Source organism: Lactuca saligna, chromosome 4 (genome assembly GCF_052625555.1).
Source record: "Lactuca saligna cultivar CGN05327 chromosome 4, ASM5262555v1, whole genome shotgun sequence".
Taxonomy (NCBI): Eukaryota; Viridiplantae; Streptophyta; class Magnoliopsida; order Asterales; family Asteraceae; genus Lactuca; species Lactuca saligna.
In genome coordinates this window covers 51,611,311-51,631,740 of record NC_136420.1, presented here as the reverse complement: position 1 = coordinate 51,631,740, position 20,430 = coordinate 51,611,311, and the positions used below count along the sequence as shown (strand labels likewise).

General features: G+C 32.3%; 2 protein-coding genes across 2 annotated transcripts; one reads left to right on the top strand and one right to left on the bottom strand.

Annotated features, from left to right (window-relative positions):
* Positions 1-5,940: 5,940 nt before the first annotated feature.
* LOC145041827 (transcription factor bHLH91-like) lies at positions 5,941-8,173 on the top strand. The gene is made up of 4 exons (XM_078990022.1): positions 5,941-6,859; positions 6,935-7,405; positions 7,547-7,654; positions 7,870-8,173. Exons 1-3 carry the CDS (start codon positions 6,155-6,157, stop codon positions 7,646-7,648), a joined length of 1,278 nt encoding a protein of 425 aa, XP_078846148.1. The 5' UTR covers positions 5,941-6,154; the 3' UTR covers positions 7,649-7,654; positions 7,870-8,173.
* Positions 8,174-14,154: 5,981 nt separating this feature from the next.
* LOC145041826 (protein transport protein SEC23 C-like) lies at positions 14,155-17,734 on the bottom strand. Its single transcript, XM_078990021.1, has 12 exons — positions 16,840-17,734; positions 16,584-16,757; positions 16,299-16,460; positions 16,067-16,209; positions 15,871-15,946; positions 15,541-15,798; positions 15,368-15,445; positions 15,125-15,286; positions 14,774-15,037; positions 14,582-14,686; positions 14,298-14,487; positions 14,155-14,199 (listed from the first exon to the last, which is right to left on the bottom strand). The coding sequence occupies exons 1-11, from the start codon at positions 17,575-17,577 to the stop codon at positions 14,344-14,346; spliced, it is 2,304 nt and encodes a 767-aa protein (XP_078846147.1). The 5' UTR covers positions 17,578-17,734; the 3' UTR covers positions 14,155-14,199; positions 14,298-14,343.
* Between the last annotated feature and the right edge of the window lie 2,696 nt (positions 17,735-20,430).

Here is a 20,430-nt window from a genome sequence, read left to right as displayed (position 1 = left end):
CGACATACTAAACATTAAAATATTTCAAATAATGATACTCTTAGAAAAATGCTTTTGAACAAGTTTATGCATGTGTAAAAGTTTGGAATGATATTCACCAATGACCAAAATTTATTAACAGTTATTAGAACTTGACAAGCTTTTTAACAAATAACCTTAACACCTAGTATTTTTCTTTTTTTCTCTTTATTTTTTATTTTTTATTTTCGAACTGAAATTAAACTTTTCTTTGAGTTTTCTTCTATCCGTCACATCTTTTTCTCTATCAATTCTCACCGTCGTTCTTACTTATTTTTCTTTAAAATAGTTATTTTGTAACGAAGATTTTTTTTCTTATCTCTCATCTCTATTATAAATATAAATAGATATCTGAAATAAAATATAATTTCGGAACACTCGGACATTGGGTATTAAATCACACAATCTTATCGTGTTTTGTGTGACATAACATGAAAAGATAAGTTTTTGTATAACACAACCCGACACGATGTCTAGTTTTATTTACTTATGAAAATGGCAGAATTAAAACACGCACGACATGGCTAGGTTTACCTAAAATAACTATTGGTTTATTTAATTCATATTTAATCATGATGTTGTGTTTTTTCACACTAGATATGAACGCAATTTTAAATTTCAATTTTGTCTCAATTTCGTTTCTTGACGTGTATTTTTATCGTGTCGTGTCATTGCATGTTACTATAAATTATACAAACAGAAAAAAAGTTCAAAACTCAAAAAAGAAAAATGAAATTTCAAACTATAATATTTTAACTATATATGGATTTTTTGTGGAAAAAAACATTTTACAAACTTTTTTTTTTCTTTAGAAAGAATGAATTTGAAAATCTATATCTAGTTTGAAAATTCTAAATTTTCGCATTTGAAAGTGATTTACGTTACTTGTTAAAAAGCTAGTTATTCTTTAATATATATCATTTCGATGAATATCTCATGTATAAAGATTAATGAAAAACTGTTAGTAGCAAAAATGGTCTTTCTATAGGTTAAGTAGGTTATATGTATGTTTAGGGGTGACAAATCGGGCTATCGTGTTGTGTTTTTGTCCGACACGACGCGACAAAACTTTTTGTAACATGAACACGACACGACACACTGTCGTGTTTTTTTCAACTAACACGAAAACGAACAAATTAAAAAACAACAAACACGACATGACACGAAAAAGATGACATAATATAACAATTAATTTATTTAATTAATATTTAATCATACGTAACACGACAAACACGAATAACACGACCGAAAAATAGTAAATCGTGTTAATTTCGTGTCGAATTTTGAACACGAACACGACACGACACGAAACGAAGTCGTGTTTTTTATATTTGACACGAACACGTATTCGAATTTCAGTTTCGTCTCAATTTCGTTGTGTGTCGTGTATTTTTGTCGTATCGTATCATCAATTGTCACCCCTATATATCCTCTTGATATATGTTCTTATGTGGATCCTAACCATTATAAAAAAAATACTTGATAATTAGTTAAATATCCAAAATTTATACAATAAGAAAGATTTCTGTAAATTTATCGATTAAAATAAAAGCTAAAGTATGAAACATTTAATTGGTGAAAAGATTAAGGCTACTTTTTAAGGGCTAGATGCAAAAATAAAATGTAATAGTTTAATTTTGTATTATAAAATTTTATTTTTTGTTTTTATTGATTGCTTTGTATTTGTATAACATTTTCATAGCTTGATAGATCGTTTAAAAGACAAAGCTATACTAAAAATAACTTGTTTTCTATAAGAAGTATTTTCGTTTAGAACAAACAAGTCAATCTCTCAGCAAGTAAGCGATTTGGTGAAAATACATAAACGTCTTTGCTTCCCAAATTTGCTAACGAAATTGAGTTACCTTTTCTGGCATGATTGAAGCTCCCGAGACATAAGTGCTTACTAAGTCTTACCAGATAAACCACCAATCGATTGTAATAACAATAAAATAAAACTAAAAAAAGAATTAAATATCCTTCTACTTTTCTTCCTACTTGTCCTCCTACCAATTTGAAATGATGACAAATGTATTAAAATATAATTAATATTATTCAAATATGACACTTGCGATTATTTCACATGTGTAAGAATATAAGTAGGAGGAAATGGTAGAAGGATATTTAATTTCTCAAAATAAAAATATATGTATATTAGTATATACTATTATAAAAGGATCCATATATCCTACCAAAAAAAAGTGATATTTTTGAAAATGTTAGAAGTTAATAGCTATTTTTTTTTAATTATTTGCAAATGACCATCTTTTTCAGAAATTTAAAAATTTCTAGCTATTTTTCTTCTTCTTCACAAATCTTCAATTTTTCAATAAATAATACAATTTTTTTCTCTTCTCCCATCTCTATTATATCATTTCAATAAATATTTAACACAAGAAAACCAACTTGATACTAATGAACAAGCTCAAAATTTATAAACAGGTTCTGAACAAAACCCAAAAACATGAAGACCCAATACAAAAATCATGAACAAATTCGAAATTTTCTATTTAGATTGTGAATTTTCGTACTAGACATCGTTTTGAACCTTCTTGAAAAAACTAAAAAGAGTTCGAAATTGTTATTCGACAAGAACAAATAGTTTGAACTTCTTGGTCATTTTGCCAAAGAGGAAGACAAATTTTGTTATTACCATCTAACACTTATTAAAATTTGATCATCGGATGAATACCCCAAATATAACTAATATGGGAAAAAGAATCCATGATATCCATATGAAACTAGAGCTACCATCAATAGACTAGACCAAAATGAAACGAATGTAAAAGCCCAAAAAACTAATAATTGGCATTAGAGACACACATGCCTATTAACGTGAGAGAGATTTGCAAAGAAATATCTTAAATATTTGTTTAAATATTTTTTTGGATTGCCAATCTTTTTAGAGTCTTGATTATGTACTAATTGTACGATATATACAAAACGGTACATATTCATATTCTCCATTTCAAATGTCGGTACAATAACTAACAAGACACGAAAAACGGAAAAAGTACTAGAATTTTTTTTTTTTTTTTTTTTTTTTTTACATATGAGAAAACTCATATAAATAGTTCATAAAGTATCTTAAAATAAATATAATTTGTAAATCCATCATAGTTTAATATAATCGATATAAAAACCAGATTAAATCTTTGTTTCTAATATTTTTGTAAAGAAACATCTTCGTCTTTCCAAAAAGGAAATACTTGTCCTACTTATATATGAAAAAAAAAAAAAAAAAAAAAAAAAGTAAATTACTATATATTCCTGATAAAAATATCTAAACCGTCGATTGTACTATACAAAGAAAATAACATAGAAGTGTAACGAAAAGAAAAGGTAAAGAAAATGAAACAAAGTACAAAATCAAATCAAATAATTCTGGTGGGTCCCACCCAGAATCTCCCACCAACGAACTGGAAGTTGTTAAACTTTATTTCTTTTTCTTTCCGTTTCTTGACCCTTAAATACGGATTATATTAAATTTTTCAAAACTACAAATAAAATACGGATTATATTAAAAATTATTAAACTTTTCAAAACTAAAAATGAAAATAATAATAGTCATACAATCACGGGCATTATTTTACGGTTTATTTACTACAAGAATTATGAGTTTGTTTGTCTATAAACTAGAGTAGACAATGGCTATAACTTTTTTTTTTTAAATTAAATATCTTTCTCTTTTATTTATTTTTATTTATCTTCCTTATGAGATGATGATGAAAAATGTCATATTTTAATAAAATTAATTACGTTTTAGACACTTTGTCATCATTTTTTTTTTTCAAAATGAAACTTAACAATATATATATATATATATATATATATATATATATATATATATATATATATATATATATATATATATATATATATAAAAGAAATCTTACTATTTTTATAAATATAATCAATATAATAATAATATTTTTTTAAGACGTTTAAGTTTTTAAGCTTAAAGTACAACTAACTATTAATATAATAATATTATAATATATATCTTACAAATGATAATGTTATGGATACAAGCTTTAAAAACACATTTAAATTAGTATTTCTTTATTTTTAGGGATGGAATTAGTATTTTCATCAATTTTGACCCAACTTGTACTCCTAAAATATCTCTTCTCTGGTATCTGGTGCATTCGAAATCTGAAACACTTCTTTTCGATAAATCGTTTGAAATTTAAAAACTCATTCAAATTGGAGTTCCCTAATTTTTTTGCATAAAATATAGTTGTCTGGAGACTAATAAAAATCTTCATCTCCTTTGCCTCCATCGAATCCACTACCACAATATTTTTTGGTTTTGGCATTGTAATATTCGCCGCCGTCGCTTTGCGCGGACAAACGGCTAGTGTGTGTATATATATAGGGATATGGAATATACATTACAGTCCCACCTAAGCTTAGGTACTAAACCTCTAAAAAATATCGTTTTAACAATGCTAAATATGTCCGGTTTGGTTTCACTTGGTAAATATATCATCCTTCATAACATTTCTTTCTTTCATTATTGTTTTACCATCTTTGTTTTCTTTCCTCAATTATCGTTTATTACTTCACCCAAGTGAACATTACTAAACCCTAAACCTAAACCCTAAACCCTAAACCCTAAACCTAAACCATAATCCCTAAATCTAAACCCTAAACCCTAAACCTTAAACCGTAAACCCTAAACCTTAAAATTAAACCCTAAACCCTAAACCCTAAACCCTAAACCTTATTGTGTCGATCTTGAATTTACGTCTTGAAGTATTAACCGTAATCTTTATATAGGAAAATAATGTATTTTCAAGAGGTTTAGTACCTAAGTTTAGGTGGGGCTGTAATGTATATTCTCTTTTCCCTATATATATATATATATATATATATATATATATATATATATATATATATATATGTGTGTGTGTGTGTGTGTTTGTGTGTGTAAATTGTTTTCTTATTACAAAATATTGATGATTTAAAAGTGATTAAATGAATATTTTCGATAATGGATGAACAGAATTTTTGAATAAGGTTCAATTTGCGGATTTTATAAATAACATATATAATTATATATGATTAAAAGTTATATTAATTGATTTTCTAGAACGACTAATATATGCACCAGTAAACATAATTATTTAAAAATATATATTATAAGAATGTACACGACTGAAACTTTTGTGTTCACAAAATATATTATTATAATTGTATTATGTTCATTAAATTAGTATTTTTTGTGAAACATTTAACAAAGAAAAGTTATAACTTTCAACTACATTATTTTGGCCAAACATATTCGAAATGTTTTATTAGTTAATTAGTAAGAACATAATCTAATATGTATATTTGTTCCTTAACCATTAGGTTAAGATATTGATGGGGATTGATATTTCTTCATAGCCACTACTCAACAAAAAGAAATGATAGCTGATGAAAATATTTGTAAGTTTCCAAAAAGTTTACTGAATTTTGTTAAAATGATTTTCAAAAAGATACAATGTATTTGATTTTTTTATTATAATATATATGAAATAAATAATTTTGTGAAGTTCATAATTTGTATTTTAACATGAAATTGGAGTCATTTTGTGGCAAATATAATCTAGTCTAATATTCTAATAAATGAAACCTAAAAAATGATACGTGTCAGTTTATTAGAATATCTTTGTGACACATGGTATTTTTCTATGATTTTTATTATTTTCTTTTCTTTGTAACAAATCAAATTCAATTCAAAATTTGAAAATACAAAATTATATTCTAATAATATTATTATGTTTATTTTTACTTAACAAATTAATTCATAATTAATTACAATCAACAATATCTTAGTTTTTTTTTTATCTATGTAAAAATTCTAAATATAGGGACCCAGTTATAACCTATTTTGAGTGATATAAATACGTTTATATCTTCACTTCCAGTCCCCTACTCTCAACCTACCTTCCTCCCTCTCTAAATAGCAATTCCTTTTTGGTTACTTGGTGATATCTGCTTCTGTGTCTCCTCAAATTCTCATTCTATCGCCAGATTGTGAATTCATCTTCGTGTTGTTACGATCAATACTTCAAGTTTTCAATCTTTTCGAACACACAAAGCTTAGAAGTTTTCCAAATTCCCTCTCTCTCTACAACTTGCAGAGAAAATGCTGGAGAATTCAGATATGTTTGAAGCAAGTGGTTGCTTCGATCCCAATTCTGTAGCTCACCATCAACAAGTGCTTATTGATCATCAAGGTGACAGTTTCCCACAACCCCATGTCTCCAACTTCCACCAAATTTCCAATTTCTCCGCCATTGAAGCACCTGCAGATCAGCTTCATCACCAACATCTCATGAACATGGACATGGATCACCAGAACCACCAACAAATCAACTGGGCTCATAATCCTCATGATCAGATTCTTATCGGGAACGATAACAATTGTTTGCCTACACCAACACCACCAGATCTCCTCAATCTCTTCCAGTTACCCAGATGCTCTTCATCAATATGCTTTTCCAACCCGACCCATATCGATCAAACCTCGGGTCAAGTCATGTTCGATCCGCTATTACCTCACAATCTCCCTCCACAGCCTCCATTCTTCAGAGAGTTGCTGAATTCTCTCCCAAACGGGTTCAATTTGACTGGTTGTGGCTCCATTTTTGGCGAGATGGATATGGACAGAGGAGAACAGAATCAACTGTATCATGACGGAGATGCCGTTTTGGAGTTTGGTGGGGGAATAATTAATGGAAAAGGGAGAGAAAACAAAGATACAAAACATTTTGCGACTGAGAAACATAGAAGGCAACAATTGAATGGCAAGTTTGAGGCCTTGAAGGGATTAGTCCCAAATCCCACAAAGGTATGAGAATTTTGAGTCTGAGATGAATTTGATAACATTTACATTTTTTAATTCTGTTTTCTTGTTGAAGAAAAGGCTGATCGAGCATCGGTGGTCGGAGATGCCATTGAATACATCAACGAACTCAAGAGAACTGTCGAAGAACTGAAGATTTTGGTGGAGAGGAAGAGATGCAACAGAGGTAGGATGAAAAAGCACAAAACAGAAGACGATTCGACTTTAGATGTAGAGAGTATTTACACAAAGAGCAATGGTGGTGGCAGCGCCGGTGCCGGCGCCGGCGCCGGAGATCATGCTCATGATCAACAAACCTACAACGGCAATTCAACTTCTACAATGAGGAGCTCATGGCTACAGAGAAAATCCAAAAACACAGAGATCGATGTTCGAATCATTGATGATGAAGTTACAATCAAATTGGTGCAACAAAAGAGGATCAACTGTTTGTTTCTTGTTTCAAAAGTTCTTCATGAGCTTCAACTGGATCTTCATCATGTCGCTGGTGGACTCATCGGTGATTTCTACAGCTATCTGTTCAATACCAAGGTACAACTTCTTTAAGCCATCGTATGCAATGTTGAGTTGTACATTACAACCCATTTGCTCAATTTTTCTGGGTATTTCTCCAAATAACAAATTATTTGGTGGATTCATGGAAAGTTTCTTGATTTTGAATGACATGTGCAGATTTGTGAAGGGTCCTCTGTTTATGCAAGTGCTATAGCCAATAAGCTAATTGAGGTGGTGGACAAACAATATGCAACTATCCCAGTCACTTCTAGCTACTAACACAAGGTACAACTATTTTTGCAGAAAGTACAATCCACCCAACAGAAAAAGCCAATTCCTCAAAGACACTTTTCCATTGTGTTTCTGCATTTGGGCATACAAGTTTATCTACTTTTATAAAACACTCTTTCAAATTGTGTTCATTACATTACATATAACTCTTTAAATAGTTTTGTTTTAAATAATATAATGGTAATTTTTTTTTTAATTTAATTTTGCAGATTTATGGTAGACCACATGGGCTTATGCTTATTTGCTTTGATACTAACTATTGGGGGAAGACATGAAGAGGGGGTAGAGAGGAGAGATATTGGGATTTTAAATTGACACTTAACTACATGAGTAACTTACCACAAATCAATTAACTAGAATAAAAGCAGGGGTAATTCTGGTATTTGGAATTAGACTTTTGGAAATTGCATGCCTAAAGGCAACCATTGGGGTTTGATTTGTTAATTTTATATTACATGAAAATGTTTGGTTTCTCTACAATACCTTTTTAATTTTGTATTGTTGATTTTGTTATTTCGTTCAAAACTACTATTTCTTTAAATTTGATGAAAAATGAACTAGAGAAAACAGAACAAATGTGGAAAACAGCTTACACAGTCTTCGCATAAGCTTTTCAACCAACCACCTATCTATCGATTTGAGTTATGATAGAAAACCGGAAATACGACTCAATTAATATAGGAATCATCTGATTTAGGATATACTGTAAATTCTATAGGTTTTATCTAATTAGAATACATAAATGTTCATAAATTAACTCTAAGTACTTGACTAAAGATCAAATGACTCAAATAATTAACTTATTTAATCATTTTCCAGGAATTAAAATTTCACAAATTCTTACCATTGCCATACATTTTTTTAGCGGATTCACTAAAAGCATTATTCACTACGATATGTCATATGGTCCTCTATATTTTAAGAGATTATTTTCCACTTACGCACCAAGTTTATTTGTAAATTTCTTTAAACCTAAGAATTCTTATTCTCAATATAAATTCTCATTTAGCAGTACTTCATTTTGAGTGGTTTGCTGGGATACACATATTTATAACATTAGGTGTGAAAAGTTAAATATAAAGTTCAATTTGAAAACTTTGAATCTATAAGAAAATATAAAAAATAATGAATTATTATAATAAAAATGTTTTTTATCTTTTAAATTTAAATAAATAATTTTAATAAATAAAAGAAACTAATGACCTTTAATTTTAGGAATTTTGAACTGAAAATATAAGTTTATTAATATCCAATTATTATTATATTTATTGTAATTATTATATTAAAATATTATATGGAATTCAATAAAAATAGAAAAACTCATAAAATAACATGTATGAAAAAAAGTAATTCAAAATAACCACAAAATGACATTTGTCAAATTGAATAAGAATACGACGACTAAAAAAAATCTTCATTTATTTAAAGAGAATTTCATAGTGCCCACTACATTTTGAAGCGGACCCTGCTAAATGTTATGTTATATTTAGAAACTTGGTTACATTTTTGTTATTATTTGGCAAATTATTAAGAGGTGTCAGGTGTGATTATTTTTATCGGCCTAAATTAACGCCAACATCTCTAAACTACTTAGCCCAAAAAAACACTAAAATTAACCTAATCAATTGTTTTGGACACTTTGCTGGACTAAGTAACAAAGTGATGCTTTTGAATCCGTAGGTAGGCATGCACAAACCGGTTTTTTTATGAATCGGACCGGTTCAAAAAACCGGTTCGGTTCTGGTCAACTTAGTCAAAACCGATTCACCCGAAAACCGGTTCAGTTCCAAACCGGTCCAGCCCCAAAATAATCCGAACATATGTAAACCGGTTCAAAAACCGGTTCAAGAGCGGTTCTCAACCCCCCCCCCCCCCCAACATTTAGAACCGAATTCAAAGTGGCGGAACAAGTAATAATGAGAGACATTTCTTGAAAATATTTTTTTAACTTTGCTTTCATCGATTTCATCATATTAGCAAACATTGTGCTCCTCATTTCAAACTCATTTATTTCCGCGCACATTAAAAAAATTGGTTTAAAACTAAACAACTTGTAGGATAATAAACCCCCGATAAATAAGTAGTTGCTTTTTTAAAAACATCAAGAATGTCCGTGACAAGTTTGATAGTATCCCAACTTGATTCCGGATAAGCCGTAACCTTATTACGGTCCGCGAGGTTGTCATGGAATATTTTTAAAGTATCTTTTTGACGTAAGGCACATTCAAACATTTTGCAAGTGGAGTTCCATCGAGTATTATTTTCCCAATTCGGACCTAAAAAGAGGGCATTCGCATTGACACAAAATTGCATATAATTATGATATCGAGCATTACTAGAACTAAAAATATCTTTTAGCATGTCTTTGAAACCATATTTTATAGTTTTAATGCTAGTTAGTCCATCTTGCACAACCAAATTAATGATATGTGCAACACATCGACTATGAAAAAAAAAACACCATCGCAAATTGGTTTATATTTTAGTTTTAGTTGTCCAACCGCGACGGTGTTGTTTGAAGCATTATCAAAAGATATAGAAAAAATCTTTTCTTCAAGTTTATAAGTTTTGATCACACAATCTAAAATTTTAAATAAATTTCTACCGGTGTGTGGGTACTCAAACAATTCAAACGTAATCGTACGCTTCATCATTACCCAATTAGTTGGATTAATCCAATGAGCGGTAACACAAAGGTACGCATCCGGTGAACCGTGAGGAGCCGTCCAAACATCACAAGTTAAATTCACACCAGTTTCTAAAGATTGAAATCCTAATATCAATTCATTTTTTGCAAGTTTCCACATTTCAATACAATCACGTCTAATAAAAGTACGACTCACATGGCAATATCGTGGTTGGAGAGTATCTTGGATGAGTGAAGTCAATCGTTTGTTGTCGAAGTGGTCAAAAGGCAAACATTCTTGAATCACGAACTTCGACATCCTATCCCGAACTTTAGCCAAATCATAACTCCACAATGTTGCATCATTCACCATTGTTGTTTGATTATGTCCCGGCACAAATTTCACCGCGGGGCATCTTTTGGTCATATGAGTTTTCAATGTCGACTTCCCATTTTCATTAAAAAAAACACCACATTTCTTGCATCGCGCTCTTTTTGTACCGTTCGACATTACACACAAATCATAGTTGCACCAAATATCCGGATTTCTATTTGTTTATTTGATGCTAACAACGGTAGGATTGTTTGATGAATCTCCAACACCAATGGAAGCTGAATTCATTGTTTGAATTAAGAGGGTTTTTTTGAACTAAGAGAGGTTTTTTGAGGAATGGTTAAGGTAAAGTGGAGACCTAAACATCTAAGACATATATATACTATAAGGAATGGTTAATATGGTCAAAAAAGAGCCAAAATCGGGTCCTTAACAGCCTCAAACGGCTATATAGCCGTTAGGAAAAGACAAAAAAACGGTAGCTCTCGAAAACCGGTTCAGCAAACCGGATCAAAAAAACTGGTTTCAAACCGGTCTCAAGGGTAAAAAGGACGAATTGGTCGAATCCGGTGGTTCAGTTCATATACGGTTCGGTTCTTAAGTGAACCAGTTCAGGCCTAAATCGGTTTCCGGTTCAGCAACCGGTTAGGTTCCTAAACCGGTTTTTTTGCACACCTATCCGTAGGAGCATATAACGGGCCAGAATTCAAAATGGGTATAAAAATGGATGACTTGTAAAAAAAAACACTGTGTTACATAGATCATCTCCACATAATGAACTAAAACCGTACTTAAGAATAATAATCATTTTTTTTTAGTTTCAGAGTTTTGCCCTAAAAGATTTTTTGGATTTTGATAGATTTAATCCTGTAATTTTGTAATTTATAAAAAAGGTTCATATAAAGTTTCTATTTTACAAAAACAGGCCATATATTTAAGTTTGACCTATAGAAAATAAATTACAAAAAATATCTTCTTAACTACAGAAAAGGTCCTCTTTTTCTTGTTTTTTTTTCTTAACAAAAACGATCCACATGTTTAACAAAAAACAAAAATTATCCATACCTAATAGAAAATTTGAAGATTAGGTCCACATCCCACTCCCCCTTGCATGCCCCCGTAATCTACTATAATGAAGGTTTTTTTGCTACATGTCTTCTTCTCTTTTATTTTGACACATGACATTTTCTAGAATTTTTAAATTTTCTATTTTTCACTTGTCATTTTATTGTATTTTTCATTTTATTAAATTAAAGTTCCACATTTAATATATAAGATAATATATATGTAAGGTATTTATTAGAAATGGTTTATATATATAATGTATTCAATACATTAAAGACTTATTAATTTTAATAATTCAAAAAAATTCTCATTTTTCTTATTAATTCAAAATTTTCAAATTGTTAAAATTTTAAAATTGATTTTTTTTAATAAACTCATGTAATACATGGATCTCACACCTAGTGTATTGTAATATTACACTTTTTGGTTTCCGACTTTCACTTTTTGGTTTCATACTTTGCTTCCCTGTATGACTTACAAATATTTGCATGTTTACTCCCTACACTTTTGTCGTTAACCAAGTTCAATCCCCAATAACTTACTAGCTTTTAATTTAAAAAAAGACAAAACTGCAAAATTGGTCCTTATGGTATTCAAAAATCTTTGAATAGGGTCCAAAACGTTTTCAACTTGCATGGATGGTCCAAAATCAAAAATTTCCTTTGGTTTTAGTCCCAAAATTATGAATATCCTGTGAATTTGGTCCATAAAGCACTTGTAATGACCATTTTGCCCTTCTAATTCCTTTTTTGTATTTTTTCATATTTATTTTTATTATGTTAATTGAAAATAAAATCTCTCTCTCTCTCTCTCTCTCTCTCTCTCTCTCTCTCTGATTTGGTCCCAACCCCATCTCCATTCATCGCACCTTCATTTTTCCGACAACACCACAACCACCACCGATTATCACCCTTGTCAATTTCAAAGACAAATTTGGGTTTACCAACAATTCTTTCTATAACACCCCTTTAATTTCACCAACAAGGCGTAATCTCTAATTAACAGATCATTAAATTCACAGGACTTTACCAATTCTCAACATCACCAATCAAGACCTGCTTTATTCCCTACAAAAACATCAACAGACTATCAATGTTTTCAACTCAAGATAACATAGTAATAGGTGATTCCAGGGCAGAATCATCAATTTCTGAACAAATCCTAGGTGGGGAAAATGAAATTGAAACATAAATGAAAGGGTAGAGTAAGGAGAAGGGGTGTAGATCAAATAAACAAATGACCAATGATCTAGAGTTTACCGGAGCTTCAATCGATGTCAAGTAAGATTTTAACGGTAAAGAAGTCCCAGGTAAGATTTTAATGGTGACAGAGCTTAGAAATGCTTCGTGTGGATCTGATCGTTAGCCTCCATGTCTTCCTTCACCACCTTAGTGATGAAGGCTTGGTTAGGGTTACAGAGATATGGAGAAGGAAGCAAAGAAGGAGCTAAAGGGCATGGTGGTGAATAAGGGGATTCCAGAGGGTGTTTGGGTATCAACAATGGAGTCATACTTACATATAATAGGCATTTTTGGGACAAAGACAACAATGGTTGTGTTTCTTGGACTTCTAGGGAGGTCACACGTCAGTGCTGCCGTAGCAATTAGGGTGGTTCAGAGATTGGTCGGTGATTGTGTAAACGGAGAAAGAGCTAGGATTAGGAATGCTTCGTGTGGATCAGGAATAATCGTTAGCCTTCATGCCTTCCTTCACCACCTTCGTCCATATCCACAGTACCAACCAGAGATCCATCTCCACTATGGACAGCAAATTGGGGGTGAGGGTCACCATCAATGGTGGCATCATTTAAGGATTGTCGGTTGAGAGAGAGAGAGAGAGAGAGAGAGAGAGGAGTTTATTTTATTTTCTATTTTTTTTATAATTATTTAAATATTAAAACAAATAAAAAAATGTAAAACATAATATTAAGAGCAAAATAATCCTTTCAATTTTTTCAGGACCAAAACCAAAGGAAATTCTTGATTTTGGATCATCCATGCAAGTTGAAAACTTTTTTGACTCTATCCAAAGATTTTTGAATACCACAGGGATCAATTTTACAGTTTTGTCTTAAAAAAAACAAATAAACATAGTAATGAAGAAAACACATCAAAAACTTTTCTTCATTATCATCGAAAACCCTAACGAAACAAAAAGTTGTTTAATAACTCATGAAGAATAATTAAACGATTATTGTTCTAAAATGTAAATTGGATGTCCTAGGTTGCTAAATAGCCACCATAACCCAAAAAAGAAATAAATCAATATGAACAAAACTTATTTTTGTCCTTTTTTTTAACAAACAAACACGTACATCAAAACAAAACCAGATTCTATTTTTTAGACAATGGTTGAAAAGCTAGAATAAAAGCTAGTTTTGGGTTTTCTTTTACCCTTTACAACAAGAAACAAAACCACATTCTAATTTCTACATAATAACTACAATCATCACTTTCTAACCTGTATCACTGATTTTTCCCTCCTTTATAATCCAGATATGAATACTTCCAAAAACTACAACCACACCAACAAAAAAATAACAATAATAATATACATGACAAACATGTTATCATTTAACAATAGTGAACGTAATCAAGATGAAAAAATCTTACAAAATTGGCGAAAACTATGCGTATATTGTTGAAGAAAATGTAAAATTTATTGAACTGCTAATCGTTGAAGATGATCTAAAAAGATTTCAAAGCTGACATCATCTGTAAAGAGAACATCTCCACCAGGTGTAGGAGGAGCTTCCGAATTATATGTAGCTGATGGATTTAGTTTTGCTAATAGAAAACGAGCCTGCATTAAATTAATTCCCAATTATATAAAAACAAATAACAAGTTTTACAGATTTCATAATAATAATAATAAATTAGTTGAGAGATTATGTAACCTGAGATCCATGCTGATCACAAATCACTAAACGGGGTACTGGAAATCTTTCCTTTACAATAGCATCAGCATCATCAAGTGGAGCTTGCAACAACTGAGCAAAAACCTGCAATTACAAATTTACAATTATACAAGAAATGACCTTTATACCCTTTTTTTTTTTTTTTTAAAAAAGAAAAAGAAAAGAGTGTACTTTGTGTTCAGGTTCATTTTGGTAGCCAGCTTTACGCCATTGAGCAATGGTGGATCCATGAAAGACAACAACAGTGAAATAAGAATCCAAAAGAAGGATTCTATCAGCAGCAATTGAAGCCACATCTAATAAAGCAGGTTCAGCTCCAGAATTAAAAGCATAAGAAATTAAAGAAGGCTGAATCATCACAACTGAATTTGCAACATTTTCTCTGTTCATAACCATTCTAAAATACGCTGTTTCATCCGGGCTGTTGTTGAAAACCTGTATAAACACCAAAAAACCTTAATTTCCGCAAAAAAAAAAAAAAAATAATGTTCCTGAAAAGTAAACGAAGAAAGAAAGTGACACCTGTACGAATTGAGACCTTCTCAAATTGAAGACAAATTGAGGAATGATTGATAAACGAGGAGAAAGGACAAAAGAAGATGGATTGTCTTTTTGATAGTCACCAAAACGTGAACATAAATGTATCAGTGTTTTATCCAGCCACCTTATGGGGTCAAACTCAGCCTATATATATAGTCAACACAAATATAAAAAATAAAATAAGTTAAATCAATTAAGACCTTTAGATATAATAAAGATTGTTACCTCTGTTTCCATTTTGAAAGAAACTAGACGCCCCATGACTACTGCAGCTGCTTCTTGGTCAAACCCAGCAACCAAATCCTACAAATGCAAAAAGTCAAGTTTGACTTTTCTTAATCAATAATAATAATAAATTAACAATTAAAGTAACTTATAGAATAAATGAATAATCATGCCTGTATATTTCCTGGACCTGTGACCCATCTTCTTGAAAGAGTGGTGGCTCTAAGTCTCATTTGTCCATTGCTATGTTGATAATAAGTCAAAAATTGGAAATAAAACTGATTATTTGCAGCTTGACTAATAACATCTGAGCTTTCTTTCTTCACAATATCAAAGATTAAACACAATGAAGTCGATTTATCAAGTCCACACATCTTCCATGCAGTAGTACCCCCTTGACCAATACTAGTATCAGAACATAAAGCACCTTTCTGCACGAAAAACAACAATCAGTCAACAAAAAGTCAACCAAAAGTCAACATTCTTTAAAACACTATATGAACCTTCTCAAGTGATGCACATGGACCAAGAATACCCTGGATTTTGATATCCTTTGAAAAGTTTACTTCAAATATACCACTGCAGAAAGTGAGAACTTTGTTACAATTTACAATTTACAAAAACAAGAAGTGATTGAGACAACATTAAGATATGAGATATCAATGTGTTAAGGATTGAAGAGATTAAATCAAACCTTACTTTGATGATAAACCCAAGTCAGTGTCACCCGATTGGAAAACACGCAATAAAGAATCTTTAAAAACTGAATGACCAAAGCTTTCTGCTAACACAACAAGTCCTCCAGTTTTTTCAACTGCAACTTTAAGCTCAGCTACTCCAACCTAGAAGAATAAACTGTTAGGTTAGGTCAACTTAGCTAGGTATTGAATCCATATGTAATCAAAGTGACAAGATTTTAGGGAAAAATGACCTGATCAAGAGCACAAGCAAAAACATCAAGAACATGTCCTTGATGTATAAGTTGCTTTGCAAGTCCTTCATATAACTTCACTGCTTTGTTGAAAAAAGGAGCAGCATCTTTATCTAGATCCTTGTGAGAACGAATAGGTTCAGATAAGGCTTTTGAAACAATCTGAAAGATAATGCAAAAGATTTTAGAATACAAAAGGCTTTTGATAGTTGATACAATCTTGAACATGTATATGCAATAATGAGTAACACAATTTGTAAGAGTCTGTGACTAGAATATACTCACAGAACCTGGCCCTTCAGTTGTGGGCCCACCCAAAAACGCCATTATTCTAGCCCCTGAACCAGGAACACATACTCCCAACAAATGAGCGGCTATGGTTAAAGCAGTGCCAGTGGACCTTGGTGCTCGTTGATCTGCAGGAACTGGCCATGGATCTTTTTGAAGCTCGTCTAATACCTGATATGGTATCAAGTTATAAGAGTATACAAAGATTAACGAGTGAACATGAAATTTACACAAAGGAGTACGGAGATGATACCGAATTTAGGGCGAATTCGCAATCTGCAGCTGGCAGTAAGAATCTGGAAATGCTTTCTTGAGAAAGTCCATCTCGAACTCCGGCAACAACTCCTGTAGCTGGTCTCGGTTTCTTTAGAAAGAAACCCATCTGCTCCAAAACCTGATCTTTAGTAATCTCTTTGGCCCCATTAAACACATAAACCTTGGGAACTCGTCCGAAAAACCCCAACTCATGAACACAAACATACCTCCCGAAAGTAATCAAACCGACAAGAGAATTCTCCGGAATCTCCCCAATCACCCTCGAAAGCCCTGATCTTAGAAACCCGATTTCCTCTTCGATCATACAAGTATCCACGACGAAGAAAAACACCTGAGGAATAGCTTGGGAAGCGGGTCTCTCGTTCTGGGGTTCGTATTCGATGGTGGTGTACTGAGGGAAGAGCTCCGCGGGGAGGTTATCATCGGAGATGGATTGGTAGTGGTGAGGAAAGTGATTGCGGTGGAGGCAGAAGGAACAGATCCAGATTTTGGTGGAGAAGTCGACGATGGAAAAAGGGTTGAGTACGGATCGGCAATTGCGGCAGCGGAGGGGGGAGTAAGGGAGGAGAGGGGTGGTGTTGGGTAAGGGTTTGATCGGAGTGTAGATGGCGGAAATTGGGATGACGCATTGAGCGGCTTCTTGTTTGGTGCCGGGAAGAACATTCCATGGCATCCGCACGGCGTCTTGGGTTTCCAAATCCAAGAACTCCGTCATCCTGTTGAATCAAAATTGGTTGATCAGTGTGAGAGAGCAGTGGACTTTGGTTTTCTCGATTTGGAAGCAGAGGTTCCTGTTAGGGGAAGAAGCGAGACCAAGGAGCCAACTTTCGGTAGATGACACTTTGTAATTAGCCAGCCATATGTTATGTTTATTTTACTTTTTTGAAATAACTGTAAATTTATTATAAGGACATTGAGTAATCTAAACAAATGAGTCGGTATTTTGAATAAAATAATTGTCTTTTAAAAATAATCATTTATTTTGGAATGGATCATTGTGGATTAAAGTTATTCGGTCCGGCCCATTCGGTATTGGGTTTCGGAGAAAATGACAGTGCATACATAAGACATTTCGGAATGCATACAAGAATATCTTAATATTTCAAACTTAATGGGCAAAGAGGAAATGTCATCTGATTCCAATGACAATGAGTTAAAGGTTTTACGTCATTATGTGAAAGTTCTCCGCTCCTTTACTTGTACTTGTTAAAATTTGTAATTATAACTACCAAAACTAGAGTTCGGAACGCAAAGAACGTTCCAAGAATAGTTCTGGAATGTTGTATTAATCGATAACATATGCCTTAGGTATGTAGTCTTTTAGTATTACTAAAGACCCAAACGATTAGAAAAGTAGTTACGTTTACAATAGCATGTGCATTAGGTAACTCCAAATTGATTTTTGTATTTCGGAATATGAAAATCATCTCCGAAAAAAGTCTGGAATACAACGATCACGTCTGAAATACAGTGAACTAGTTCAGAATGTTTAGAATCATACGTTCGGGAGCACCATGACCAATCCATGATTATCTTAAGTGTTATACTGAAAGTAATTTGTTTTTGTTTTTTGCAACATGACCACATTTTTAATGTTTCTCTTTCAATATCTTTGCAAAACTGGTAGGTGGTTAGATATTCATGTTGATGTAGAAGATGATCATTTTCTTCTAGATTACATATTCTGCAAATAAGTTGTCACACACCTTTAAAACCATTTAGAGGAAATGGTTTTTAGATTAAGGAGTAAGAGTTGACCTATGGGAAGAGGGAATTATGCCTTGTCACCGGCTTCCAGTTTGATGAATATCTTGTAGCCTCGGATTCTTGGCACACCTTTCGATTACGTGTGTTTCATACGGTTAAGATGACAAGTCAGTAAAATTGGAACATGTTATCTATGTATTTGACATTGATGAGTTTTCTAGGATACATTAAAAGTTAAAACAACAAAATTTGCACAACAGAAATCATAAAACTATTTTATGGGCACACGCAACTTAGAAATCTATGGCTTTTCTTATAATAGCAACACACTATGAAAACTATGAACTAACATATGTAAATCGAAAATCACAAAAGGATTATGTACATACCTTTGAGTATTATTGAATATAGTTAAGCTTCAGTCCTCAAAAGTTTCGTGGAAAACAAGCACCAATAATGTGGATGCTTCTAATAGCCCACACCTAATACTCTAAAGACCCTAAGGAACGATTTAAAGGAGAGAGAGAGAGAGAGAGAGAGAGAGAGAGAGAGAGAGAGAGAGAGGGAATTTTTTATTCTTGATCTTGAAAGGCTAGGGATGAAAATTCCTTACATAAGGGTCCTATTTATAGTTTTGGAAACCGTAATTTGAGTAATAAAATAATAATATTTTAAGCCTATTCAAATCAGTTTCCTTATCAACTAAAAGAGACTTCCAGAACCCTTCTGGACCTCTCCTAAAACCGTCCACCATGAGGGTTTTAGAATGCCTTCCTTATTTAAAAATTAAACAATTATAATTTAACCCATGAACCTTTACTTAATTCTAATTAATCCAATAATAATTTCTAATTAATTTTGGTTGATTCTAAATTAATTATTAACCATTTCTAAATAATTTATTAATGTAACATCCCAAAAATTTACGATCCAAAAATTTCATTTTAATTTAATAATTATAAAACCATTTGTCTGAAAACATCATAGCACTAACTCATATCAAAACCAATGTATCCATAATCAAAACATGTCATGACAAAATAATATCAGAGTATAACTCCTATAGATCTCATTTGCGGAAATCCATAGATCTCATGTGCGGAAATCTTGGTGTAATGCGCTGCAGTCATGCCGACTCTTTTCCCTTTGAAGAGGAAGTACCTGAAACGAAAGCTAAAAACCGTAAGCACAAAGCTTAGTGAGTTCCCCCATTATACCACATACCATACGATAAACACACTATCAGGCATCTCTGGGTGTCTAGCCTACCCTGCTGAGCATATCCGGGTGCTCAACATACCCTTGTCAGGCATACCGGGGTGACCAACCTACCCTTGTCAAGCATATATGGATGCTCAACCTACCATGCCAGGCATATCTGGATGTCCGACCTACCTTCCGATTTATTTCAACCGGTTACGGGGACTATTTAAACCCTACCACTACCACATAATAACATAGCATAACATATTGTTAGGCATATCTAGGTGCCCGGCCTACCCTATAGTCTAACTCAACAGGCTATGAGGTCTAACCTACCCCTCCTACCACTATCACATAATACCATAACATACTAGCACATAAAGCATAACAGATAGTGTCATACCAGAGAATTATCACAAAGACAATCATCTCAACTATAATCAACTACCAGTGGATCGACATTGGTGCTTTCGACCCACTTCTATTGGAAGGTAACTCACCTCAATGTCGTGATGTAGTTGAACTGTCCTTGGTTCTAAATCAGCTATACTCAAACACCTACACATACAAGATTTCCTTTAATTAACCCTTTCATACTCATAACTCCCTTAAGGGTCAACTTTGGTCAAAGTCAAAGTCAAGGTCAACACCTTGGTTA